General features: G+C 33.8%; 1 protein-coding gene across 2 annotated transcripts in view; it reads right to left on the bottom strand.

Moving 5' to 3' along the window:
• Positions 1–13,677, bottom strand: part of WDR64 (WD repeat domain 64) — a 170,243-nt gene that overhangs the window by 30,212 nt on the left and 126,354 nt on the right. For both annotated transcript variants that reach the window (XM_032644152.1, XM_032644145.1), the window contains 4 exons: positions 13,572–13,641; positions 12,605–12,641; positions 11,864–12,003; positions 10,077–10,182 (listed from right to left, as the gene is read on the bottom strand). In XM_032644152.1, the coding sequence (XP_032500043.1) occupies positions 10,077–10,182; positions 11,864–12,003; positions 12,605–12,641; positions 13,572–13,641 (353 nt within the window). The remainder of the gene's footprint in view (positions 1–10,076; positions 10,183–11,863; positions 12,004–12,604; positions 12,642–13,571; positions 13,642–13,677) is intronic.

The following is a 13,677-nucleotide window of genomic DNA, read 5'->3' as shown; positions in this document are numbered from 1 at the left end:
ACCACAACTACTGAAGCCCGTGTACCTAGAGCCCCTGCTCCGCAACAAGAGAAGCCACCACAATGAGAAGCCCGTGCACTGCAATGAAGAGTAGCCCCCGCTCACCGCAACTAGAGAAAGCCTGCGTGCAGCAGTGAAAACCCAACGCAGCCAAAAATAAATTAATTAATTTTAAAAAAAAGAAAGAAAAGAAATAATCTTCGGAGAAGCCAGAGGGGGGAAAATAACACCTTTCTTACAGGAGCAAAGATAAGAATTACATATGACTTCTCAGAAACTCTACACAAGCAAGAAGAGAACAGAGTGAAATATTTAAAGTGAGCAAAAACCCCACCAACATAGAATTCTGTATCCTGAGAAATTATTCTTTAAAAGTGAAGGAGAAATAAAGATTTTCTCAGACAAGCAAAAACAGAGTTTTTATTGCCAGTAAACCTGCCTTGCAAGAAATGTTTTTTAAAGTTCTTAAGAGAGAAGGAAAAAGATATAGGTCAGAAACTCAAATTTACATAAAGAAAGACATGCATAAGAGAAAGAATGAAGATAAAAACTAATAGATAACAGTTTATTCAAAATAATAACAGCAACTGTATTTGATGATTATAGCTTATGAATACTTGAAATGAAAGACAGCAAGGATGTTAAGTGATAGAAGAATTAGGAATACTTTTATAAGGTACTTGCACTACCTGTGAAGTGGTATAGTGTTATTATTTGAAAGTGGACATGGATTTGATGTAAGTATATATTGTAAATTCTGGGGAGACCACTTTTAAAAGTTAAGAAAATATTCCATGGTTGCTACTTGATAACGAGGTGCAGGGTGCTTGTCAGGGAAGAGACGCCCAGGTTGGCAGGCCAGGCCGAGGCTCTGATCACTCAGTGCCAGCAGCAGCAACAGACTCATGCCCTGCCCTCAAAAACAAACAAATAAATAAAAAAATTTTTAAAAGGAGTATATTTGATATGCTAAGAATGGAGGGAAAATGGAATCATATAAAATGCTCACTTAAAACCACAAAAGGCAGAAAAATAGTAGAAGACAAAAGAAGGAACAAAAACAAGGGCATCAAAGAGAAAACAGTAAGAAATATGGTAGATATTAATTCAACTATATCAGTGATCACTTTAGAGGTCAACAGCTGAATAAACCAATTAAAAGACAGAGCTTGTCAGAATAGAATAAAAGGTAACACCCAACTATATGCTATCCACAAAAAATTCACTTTAAATATAAAGACACATATAGATAAAAAGTAAAGAGAAAGATGTATTGTGCTAACACTAATAATAAAAAAAGTAGGAGTACCTATTATTACTTTCAAAAAGGAAGTCTTCAGAGCAAGGAAAATTATCAGGGACAAAGAGGGGCATTACATAATGATAAAGGGGTTGATACTTCAAGAAGACATAACAATCCTTAACATGTATGTGCATAATAGAGCATCAAAATACAGAATCACAAGGAGGAATAGATGAATCCATGTTTATAGTTGGAGACTTCAATACCCAACTATCAGAAATGGACAGAAAATCAGTAAGGACATAGTTGAACTAAACAGCACCATCAATCAACATGGATATAATTGACATCCATAGAGTACTTCATCAAACAGCAGCAGAATACACATATTTCTCAAGCTCTCATGGAACATTTACTGATATAGACCACTTTCTGAGCCATAAATCACACCTTAACAAATTTAAAAGGATGGAAATCATAAAATGTATGCTCTCAATGTAAGAAATGGCACAATGGAATTAAATTAGAAATCAACAACAAAAATTAAGCTGGAAAATCTCATAATACTTGGAGATTAAACAACACACTTCTAAATAATAGGTCAATAAAGAAATCTTTATAGAAATTTAAAAATATTTTTAACTAAATGAAAGTGAAAATACACCTTATCAAAATTTGTGGAAAGCAGTGAAAGCAGTGCTTATAAGAGAAATTTATAGCATTAGATGTATATATTAGAAAAGAAGAAATATCTAAAATAAATAATCTAAGTTTCCACCTTAGGAAACTAGAAAAAGAAGAGTAAATTAAATCCAAAGTAAGCAGAGGAAGAGAAATAATAAAAATTAGAACAGAAATCTATTAAACTAAAAGTAGAAAATCAAGAGAAAAAATCAACAAAACCAAAAGTTGCTTGTTTGAAAAGATCAATAAAATGATAAAGCACTGCTAACTAAGAAAAAAGAGAGAAAACATAAATTACTAATATCATTAATTAAGAGGGGAGATCACTACAGGCCTCATGGGCACTAAAAGGATAATAATGGAATAGTATGAACTCTATGCCCACAAATTTAATAACCCAGATTAAATGGACCAATTCCATGAGAGCACAATCTGCCAAAACTCACACAAGAAGCTAGACAATCTGTACAGGCCTACATTTTTAAAACTTTTAAAAAGTGAGATATAATTGATGTATAATATTATATGTCACAGGTGTACAACATAATCCACAATTTTTAAAGGTTATACTCCATTTAAAGTTATTATAAAATATTGGCTATATTCCCTATATTGTAAAATATATTCTTGTAACTTATTTATTTTATACATAATAGTTTGTACTTCTTAATCCCCTACTCCTATCTTACCCCCTGCTTCCCTCTCCCCACTGGTAACCACTAGCTTGTTCTCTATTTTCTTCTATTATATGCCTTAGTTTTTTTTAAGATTCCACATATAAGTGATATCACACAGCATTTGTCTTTCTCTGTGTGACTTATTTCACTTAGCATAATACCCTCCAAGTCCATCCATGTTTTTGCAAATGGCAAAATTTCATTCTCTTTTATGGCTGAGTAGTATTCCATTATATATATGTATGTGTATATATATATATATATATATATATATATATATATATATATCTCACATCTTCTCTGCCCATTCATCTGTTAATGAGCATGTAGGTTGCTTCCATACCTTGGCAATTGTAAGTAATGCTACTATGAACATTAGGTGTATTTTTCTTGAATTAGTGTTCTGTTTTTTTCAGATATATACCCAAGAGTGGAACTGTTGGGTCATATGGTCTATTTATAGTTTTTTGAGAAACGCTCATACTGTTTTCCACAGTGGTTGCACCAATTTACATTCCCACCAACAGTGTAGAAGGCTTCCCTTTTCTCCACATCCTCACCAACATTTGTTATTTGTAAACTTTTTGATGTTAGCCATTCTGACAGGTGTGAGGTGTTATCTCATTGCGGTTTTGATTTGCATTTTGCTGATGATTAGTAATGTTGAGCATCTTTTCATGTGCCTGTTGGCCATCTGCATGTCCTCTTTGGAAAAAACTGTCAATTCAGTTCTTCAGCCCATTTTTTAAAATTAGATTTATTTTTTTAATTTGGTTGCGTCGGGTCTTAGTTGTGGTATCTGGGCTCCTTAGTTGCGGCTTATGGGCTCCTTAGTTGCAGCTCACCAGCTCCTTAGTTGTGGCTCACTGGCTCCTTAGTTGTGGCATGTGAACTCTTTGTTGCAGCATGCATGTGGGAACTAGTTCCCAGGCCAGGGATCAAACCCAGGCCCCCTGCATTGGGCGTGCAGAGTCTTAACCACTGCATGACCCCACCAGGGAAGTCCCAGTTTTGGGGTTTTATTTTTTAATGTTGATTCATATGAGCTGTTTATGTACTTTAGATATTAATCCCTTATACAGTTAATATCAATTGCAAATATTTTCTCCCATTCATTTTGGTTGTTTTTTCATTTTGTCAATGGTTTCCTTCTCTGTGCAAAACTTTTAACTTTAATTAGTTCCCATTTGTTTATTTTTGCTTTTATTTCCTTTGCTTTGGCAGACAGATACAAAAAATATATATATTGCTACAATTTATGTCAAAGAGTGTTCTGCCTATGTTTTCCTCAAGGAGTTTTATGGTTTTCTGTCTTACATTTAGATATTTAATCCATTTAGAGTTTATTTTTGTATATGGTATGAGAAAGTGTTCTAACTTCATTCTTTTACATGTAGCTGTGCAGTTTTTCCAGCACAACTTATTGATGAGACTGTCTTTTCTCATTTCTCATTTTCTCATTTCTCCTTTGTACTTTTCTCAAAGTACAAAGGAGGTATACTCTTGCCTCCTTTGTCATAAATTAATTGACCATAAGTGTGTGGGTTTATTTCTGGGCTCTGTATTCTGTTCCACTGATCTGTGTATCTTTTTTTTTTTTCCACCAGTATCATACTATTTTGATTACTGTAGCTTTGTAATATAGTCTGAAGTCAGGGAGTATGGTTTCTCCAGCTCTGTTCTTCTTTCTCAAGGTTGTTTTGGCTATTCAAGGGCTTTGTGTTCCCGTACAAATTTTTAAAATTATTTGCCCTAGTTTTGTGAAAAAATGTCATTGATATTTTGATAGGGATTGCATTGAATCTGTAGATTACCTTGGGTAGTATGGTCATTTTAACAATGCTAATTCTTCCAATTCATGAACACTGTATATCTTTCTTTCTCTTTGTGTCATCTTCAATTTCCTGCATCAGAGACTTGTAGTTTTTTAAGTATAGGTCTTTTACCTCCTTAGGTAGATTTATTCCAGGTATTTTATTCTTTTTGATGCAATGGTAAATGGGTTTTTTTTCTAAATTTCTTTTTCTGATAGTTCATTGTTAGTGTATAGAAATGAAACGGATTTCTGTGTATTTATTTTGTATTCTGCAACTTTACTGAATTCATTGATGAGCTCTAGTAGTTTTCTGGTAGCTTCTTTAGGATTTTCTACGTGTAGTATCATGTCATCCTCAAAAAGTGACAGTTTTACTTCTCCTTTTCCAATTTGGATTCATTTTCTTTTTCTTCTCTGATTGCCATGGCTAGGACTTCCAAAACTATGTTGAATAAAAGTGGAGAGAGTGGACATCCTTGTCTTTTTCCTGATCTTAGAGGAAATGCTTTCAGCTCTTCACCATTGAATATGATGTTAGTTGTGAGTTTGTCATATATGGCTTTTACTATGTTGAGGTAGGTTCCCTCTATGCCCACTTTCTGGAGAGTTTTTATCATAAATAGGTGTTGAATTTTGTCAAAAGCTTCTTCTGCATCTATTGAGATGATCATATGTTTTTTATTCTTCAGTTTGTTAATATGGTGTATCACATTGATTGATTTGCATATATTGAAGAATCCTTGCATCCCTGGGATAAATGCCAATTGATCATGGTGTATGATCCTTTTAATATGTTGCTGGATTCAGTTTGCTAGTATTTTGTTGAGGAGTTTTTCCTCTGTTTTCATCAGCAATATTGGCCTGTAATTTTTGTTTTTTGTCATATCTTTGGTTTTGGTATCAGGGTGATTCTGGCCTTGTACAATAGAATTAGTTCAGAAGCATTCCTTCCTCTGCAATTTTTGGGAATAGTTTGAGAAGGATATGTGTTAACTGTTCTCTAAATGTTTGGTAGAATTCACCTGTGAAGCCATCTGGTCCTGGTCTTTTGTTTGTTGGGAGTTTTAAAACTGCTGATTCAATTTCAGTACTGGTAATTTGTCTGTTCATATTTTCTATTTCTTCCTGGTTCAATCTTAGGAGATTGTACATTGCTAAGAATTTGTCCATTTCTTCTAGGTTGTCCATTTTATTGGCACCTAGTTGTTCATAGTAGTCTCTTATATTCCTTTGTATTTATGTGGTGTCCATTTTAACTTCTCCCTTTTCATTTCTGATTTTACTGATTTGGGCCCTTTCTCTTTTTTTCTTGATGAGTCTGGCTAGAGGTTTATCAATTTTGTTTATCTTTTCAAAGAACCAGAATTTAGTTTCATTGATCTTTTCTATTGTTTACTTAGTCTCTATTTCATCTATTTCTGCTCTGATCTTTATGATTTCTTTCCCTCTAGTAGCTTTTGGCTTTGATTATTCTTCTTTCTCTTGTTGATTTTGGTGTAAGATTAGGTTATTTGAGATTTTTCTTGTTTCCTGACATAGGCTTGTATTACTAGAAAATTTCCTCTTAGAACTGATTTTACTGTGACCCATAGATTTTTGGATTGTTCTCTTTTCATTCTCATTTGTCTCCAGGTATTTTCTGATTCCTCTTTGATTTCTTCAGTGATCCATTCATTATTTAGTAGCATATTGTTTAGCCTCCAAGTGTTTGTGTTTTTTATAGCTTTTTCCCCTTACAGTTGATTTCTAGTCTCATAGCATTGTGGTAGAAAAAGATGCTTGAAATGATTCTAATTTTGTTAAATTTACCAAAGCTTGTTTTTTTACATAGGTCTATATTATTAAAGAAATTAAATCAGTAATTAATAATCTTCCAAAACAGAAAACATCAGGACAACTTGGGTTTAATGGTGAATTCCACCATACATTTAAGGAAGAATATCAATTCTTTACAGTCTCTTTCAGAAGACAGATGCACAGGGAATAGTTATTTACTCATTTTATGAGGCCAGGATTACTATAATACCAAAACCAGACAAAGATATTTCAATAAAAGAAAACTACAGACCAAAATCTCTTATAAATATAGATGTAAAATTCCTCAACAAAATAAGCAATATAAAAAAGTTATATACAATGACTTAATTGGATTTATCCTAGGTATAGAAGGCTGGTTCAACATTTGAAAATCAGTGAATGCAATTCACCATATCCACAGGCTAAAGAAGAAAAATCATACGATCACATCAATAGATGCAGATAAAACATTTGACAAAATCCAATACACACTCATGATTAAAAAAAAACCCTCTCAATCTAGACACAGATTTTGTACCCTTCATACACAAAAAAACTGATGATGAATCGTAGATCTAAATATAAAATGCAAAATTATAGAAGTCCTAGAAGAAAATTTAGATGACCTTAAGTTTGGTAATGACTTTTAGATACAGCACCAAAGGCATGATCTGTGAAGCAAATCATTGATAAGTTGGACTTCATTAAAATTTAAAACTACTGCTCTGCAATAAGTACCATCAAGGGAACAGGAAGACAAGCCAGGAGAAAATATTTGCAAAGATATATCTGATAAAGGACTTTTATCTAAAATATACAAAGAACTCTTGAAACTCAAACTCAACAATCAGAAAACAAGTAAGTCTATTAAAAAATAGGCAAAAAAATCTGAGCATACACAACATAGAAGAAGGCAATACATATATGAAAAGATGCTCCACATCTTATGTCATTGTAGAAATGGAAATTAAAGCCACTATCACTACACACCTCTTAGAATGGCCAATTTCCAAAACACTGACAACATCAAATGCTGGTGGGGATGTGGAGCAACAGGAGCTTTCATTTATTGTTGGTGGGAATGCAAAGTGGTACTGCTACTTTGGAAGACATTTTGGCAGCTTCTTACAAAACTAAACATACTCTTACCAGGAGATCCAGAACTCATGCTCCTTGGTGTTTACCCAAATGAGTTGAAAGTGTATGTCCTCACAAAAACCTGCAGCTAAATATTTATAGCAGCTTTATTCATAATTGCCAAAATTTGAAAGTAACCAAGATGACCTTCAGTAGGTGAATGGATAAGCTGTAGTGCATTCAGACAATGGAATATTATTCAGCATTAAAAAGAAATGAGCTATCAAACCATGAAAAGACATGGAAGAACCTTATATGCACATTACTAAGTGAAGGAAGCCAATCTGAAAAGGCTGCATACTGTATGATTTCAACCACATGACATTCTGTAAAAGCCAAAACTGTGGAGAGACATTAAAGATCAGTGATTGCTGGGTTAAGAGAGGAGGGAAGGATAAATAGGCTGGGCACAGGGTTTTTGTAGGATATTGAAACTACTCTGTATGATACTGTAGTGGTGGATATATGTCATTACACATTTGTTGGACTATTACACATTATGAACTTTGGGTGATTATTATGTGTCAGTGTAGGTTCATTGACTGTAACAAATGTATCACTCTGGTGCAGAATGTTGAAAATGGGGGAGGCTGCGTGCAGTGTGGCAGTAGGGGTAAGGTGTATATGAGCACTCTGCAATTTATGCTGAAATTTTCTGTGAACCTAAAACTGATCTAAAAGATAAACCCTGTTTAATAACAACAGAAAAACAACAACTAATGGTGTCTGAGGATGCCTGATTAAAATAGTGACTCAGTAGCAACCCCCATAAAAGTTCTTCTAGTATCCACCAAAGCACAGATAAAGGAAGCTTAAGGTCAGAATCTAGGAGGTCTTCTTTAATTATAATATATAGGAGACTGGATTGGATCCCAAATGCACCCCCACCCTATTTTTCTAGGCCACAGCAAAAACTACAAATCTCAAGAAGTAGATGGCTTACATGACAGAAAAATTGTTCTGGGCAGAGACAAAGAGGGATAACCGTAAAAGAGGTGCATTCTAGGAATTTTGTAGATAATTTCAAATTTTAGTTCTATGTATTTTGTTAGAAAAGGCTTACCATATAGAAGGTAAAGTTTGTGCAAAAATATACAAGCAGGAACACAATTTGCCTGATTTTAGATTTCTCTATTCTGCTATAAACAGAAACAGTGTTTGTGGAAACTATGAAGATTGCCAGATAAATAAAAATAAGAAGTCAAGAATAAGATTATCAGAGTATAAAAGGACTGGTGATGAGCAATAAGAAACAGATAAAATAAAGATAACTTTATCATTTATTTTTATTGAAGTATAGTTGATTTGTGATAGTTTCTGGTGTATAGAAAAGTGATTCAGTTATACATGTATATTCTTTTTCAGATTCTTTTCCATTATAGTTTATTACAAGATATTGAATATAGCTCCCTGTGCTATATAGTAGGACCTTGTTGTTTATGTATTTTTTTTTTTTGGTGGTACGCGGGCCTCTCACTGTTGTGGCCTCTCCCGTTGCGGAGCGCAGGCTCAGTGGCCATGGCTCACAGGCCTAGCCGCTCCGCGGCATGTGGGATCTTCCCAGACGGGGGCATGAACCTGTGTCCCCTGCATCGGCAGGTGGACTCCCAAACACTGCGCCACCAGGGAAGCCCTATGTATTTTATATACAGTAGCTTGTATCTCCTGATCTCAAACTCCTAATTTATCCTTCCTCCACCGCTTTCCCCTTTGGTAACCATAAGTTTGTTTTCTATGTCTGTGAGTCTGTTTCTATTTTGTAAATAAGTTCATTTAAATAAAGGTAACTTTAAATAAATATTGTAAACCTACTGGTAATACTGAATGCAAACGTAAACAATTATTTTCTATAATCTCCAGAAGACTCAAATAATTGTTGGTACGAAATAATTTGTTGCAACTTTTGTAAAATAACTTTTGAAATGAAAAAACATTTTTAAATGAGGAGATGTAAAATTTAAATATTAATGTAATAGCAGTATCTGGATGCAAATCTCAAGATTACATTAGCAAATAATAAGTGAAGGAGTGGCTGTGGGAGAAAGAGACAGGTAATGTAGGCTAAGCTTTCTGTTTACGTGGAAAGGTGAGGTTTCAGTCTAACTTCTAATAAACTGATTTTTTTTAAACTTAAAAGTAAACACTAGTAAAATTAAAAACTGTATTTACATATGCATGTGCATAAGATTATGCATATACATAATCTTTCAAAGTATTAGAGACAAGAAAAGAAAACTTAAGCTTAATTCAAAAGACAGAAGAAAGGAAATAGAAAGGAAGCATTAAAAAAAAGAATAGTGTTACATGAAAGAATTAAGACCAACTGTAGTAGTTATAGCAATAAATATAAAAAGTCCCCTATTAAGAAAAATAATCTCTTTCTTCTCTAATTCATGACACTGCTCCCTTTAGAATAAAGATTAATGCAACATAACCCTTTTAAGATTAAAAATGAAAACTTTACATTCTTCCCAACATGTAAAGTAAGGGGATGGGTAGTCCTATACCCAATTTAAAGACAGAAGAAATAGATGTCTTACTTTAAATAAAGAGCTAGGAATGAAGTAGGTTTTCCTGACATTCATTCATTCTTCTGTTCATTTGGCAGCTTGGGCATCCTTCCTTTTGTCTCAATAAATGTCACATATTTTCCTATATCCATTTTTATACCATGCAGTTTGTTAAGATACCTGTGACCAACTACCTAAGAGTAGTGACTTACCCACATTTCCAGTCAGTAGTATCTTGGTACATGAATCAGTATACAGCGATGTCAGAGAAATGGCAGCATGTTTTGTGAAAGGTAGAATATCTTTCAGTAGTCTTCCCTGTATAAAGTATAATAATAAATTCTATAAAATATCAATATTGGAGTTGAGTTTCTCGATAAATAATTTATCCAAAGAACTATGTCTACTAATTGTAACATGATTCTCTTCTCTGTAATAAAAATAATTTGAAATTATCTATAGGGACTTATTTCTTTGAAATTAAATATTCATAAAAATGGAGACAACTATTATCATAATTATAAGCATTTAGACTGATTATTGTAGATCACCTCTATACCTGAGGGTTGTTTTTGCTCATTTCCCATGACCCTTTTCATGCAGTTCCTCAACCCTTTTCCAGTGACATATTCTTCTTTTTTTTTTTTTTGTGGTACGCGGACCTCTCACCGCCGTGGCCTCTCCCATTGCGGAGCACAGGCTCCGGACGTGCAGGCTCAGCGGCCATGGCTCACGGGCCCAGCAGCTCTGCAGCATGTGGGATCCTCCCGGACCAGGGCATGAACCCGTGTCCCCCGCACTGGCAGGTGGACTCTCAACCACTGCGCCACGAGGGAAGCCCCATATTCTCCTTTTAAATAAACATTCTTTTCAGATTTAAGTGTATCTCACTTATTTTAAGTGAGAATATTGTATTCGTCTTTTCAGAAATATCTAATTTTGAATATTGGCGCAAGATAAGGATTGAAATTTGGCAGTGTTTTTTGGCATTTAGTATAAGTCATCACTGGGAAGGACTTTCATATACATTTCTCTACTTGGAGATTAAACATTGAAGCTTAGGAAGAAAAAATTTGAATCTGCCACTTGTTTCCTATGATTTAGTTAGATATAATCTTTTCTCCTTCTATTGCTCTCACACTTTTATTATCTATTTATTGGGGAAGAAAAAAAGCACTGCTCAAATACCAGGATCATCACAGGGAAAATTATTGTTACAATATTTTGTAGCATTTTCAAGCCAAGAGTTTCTCATTAATAAGTTAAGAGTCAACTGATCAACTGGGAGGTTTTATCCAACAGACAGCTAGGCTGTTCTGTGTTGTTGGATCTCGCTATCTGCCATACAAAACTTGCTGTTTTCTGGGTTTCCCTCTAGAAAGGAGCCTTACAAGTGGTGCTACCTCCCTTGCCTCTCTAAAAATTTCATTGTCATCATCATCAGTCTACTCAAGATCCTTCCTTCTGTCATTTCTGGACTCCCAATTCAAACCCTGCCCCACTTTCCACCCCCAAATCATTTAAAATCTTTTAGTACATGAAAGTCATTTTTTCACTGTAAAATGTTTAAGGACTCTTAATACTATTGTAATAACATCTTCCAATAGTTTGGATAACTAAAAGTTTATGTATATTCAACATTTCAGTGTTCTTACATTCTTTAATGATATATTCATCATTTATATTACCTAATATTATTTAAATATCCAGTGAAATATATGGTGGGTTGTATTCATAGCTCAATGTAAAGAAAGATTTGAAATACAGTAGTTGTCTTAGCAGTGTTGATGATTTGATCTTCTGAGTTACAAAACTGACCTATTATAAATTTTGAGTAGTATTTTCAGTGAGCAGGCTGAAAAACTAGGATATTGACTAGAAGATTGAACAATAATAGAATTAGATGCTATACGGAACCTTAGAAGGCTAAGGTTTATTCAATAATCCTTTTTATCTTTCCTATTCTTTGCTGTTCCAGGAAAATAACAGGCTCCATCACCTCCAAGGTCCACAAGCGGAGATGTCCATCCTCATGTGCAGTGACAAGGATAGGTGGTTGAGTATCTGTTAAATTGGTGCTTTCCAGATGTTTTTTGTCCACTGGCTGTCGCTCACCTACCGTGACATCTTTTTGCTCACCTGTTGGAAAATTAGTGAGTTACCAGTGTTTGTTATACTTGGAATTTCAAATTTTATAGAATGTAAAAGAGGAGGCAGGTAAGAAAATAGCAACAAAACAAAACAAAACAAAAAAAACCCCACATTCTTTTGTCTAGAATTTTTTTAATCCCAGAGAACTTCAATCAGGCAGAGAACAAAAAACCATTAACAAATGGAATCCTGTATCACTGGAAAAAACTAAAAGGGCTCATTTTGGATTCTACTGAAAAAGGCTTTGCACTGTACATAGCAGCTAAAACTAGATATACATCCAGTATAAGTCTTACACATTACAAAATGGCTTATGAATCTAGTATAAGTTTTAGGGAAATGAGCTGAAGACTAAGAAGCTCAGTAATATTTTGGATTTTTAAAATCTAGAGTTAGTAGTAACTAACTAACTAGTAACTAAAAGTTATCATCCTAATGGAAATTCTGCTTCTTAGACTATGGAATTCTATAGCACCTTAACATTTAGTCACAAAAAGAATATATGTTAATTAGAAGTATTCTATCACCTAAACTCCCTATTGTAAAGGAATTGTTTTATTATAAGGAAGAGAGGCGATTTCATACCGACCTTTAACCTCACTGTCATGTATGCTCTGTTTGCTTTCCTGAATTCGGGGAGAAAAAGAGATAATATTTCTATGACATTGGAAGGAAATGAGACATACCGGATGAATAGATTTTTTCATAGTTAAATTTATATCTCTAAGCATTAGGTTTAAAGTTTGTTTTTTTTAAGCATTAGGTTTAAAGTTATTTTTTAATTAATTCTTCGAAAAGATGTATTAAGAGATTTTCATGCTCATAAATAGGGTATTTGTAACACAACCTTTTCCTAGTGGCTCTGGTGTAGCACAATAACGAGAATAGTTAAATACCTAGTTCATGCTGTGTTCTTGGTGTATATGATCTCTAATTCCATTCACAACTATGCCAGTTAGGTTTTATTATTTATTGATGAAGAAACAGAAACTCAGAGATTGAGTGACATCTCTAAAGCTAATCAGATAATAAATGGAGCGCTTGGATTTAAGTGCAAGTCTGTCTGACACACATCCTTACAAGTTTTTTTTTTTTTCCACTAAGCTAGTGCTTTTAAAATAATTTATGCAGCGAAAACTTTCCTTCAAACAAAATCCTAACTAGAAATGAAATGTGTAAAAATATATAAAATTGGAACTGAGAACACAGTTTGAAAACCATGGCATTACATTACATTATGTAATTACATGCTGTCTCTTCCCTCTGTGAAATGTGTGTAATTGTGTAATACTTTTTAGCAAAAGAGATAGTCTAAAATTATTATTTTATGAACTTAAAAGTAGCCTATGTAATTTATTTTCTTCATGATTATTTGCAGATATAAAAGCCTTGAAAAAATAGGAAAAAAAGATGAAGACAGTTTAGACATTGCTTTTTAGGGAAAACAAAAAAGTTTTTACATACATGCAGGGGAGGGACTTATATGCAACAAATCACTATTTTTGAATCAACATTGGGTATAACAGGAAGACATACTCTCCTTATTTCTTGCTTACCTTACTACTCTGTGGACCCTTGCTAGAATCACATTGAGATGAAGAACATATGGAATCCTGACTTGATCTCCTACAAGGAGAGGGAGGAAGCCCAAAGAGGAAAAGT

Source organism: Phocoena sinus, chromosome 1 (assembly GCF_008692025.1).
Source record: "Phocoena sinus isolate mPhoSin1 chromosome 1, mPhoSin1.pri, whole genome shotgun sequence".
Taxonomy (NCBI): Eukaryota; Metazoa; Chordata; class Mammalia; order Artiodactyla; family Phocoenidae; genus Phocoena; species Phocoena sinus.
Note: the sequence above shows the minus strand (reverse complement) of the source record. Positions and strands in the feature narration are given on the sequence as shown.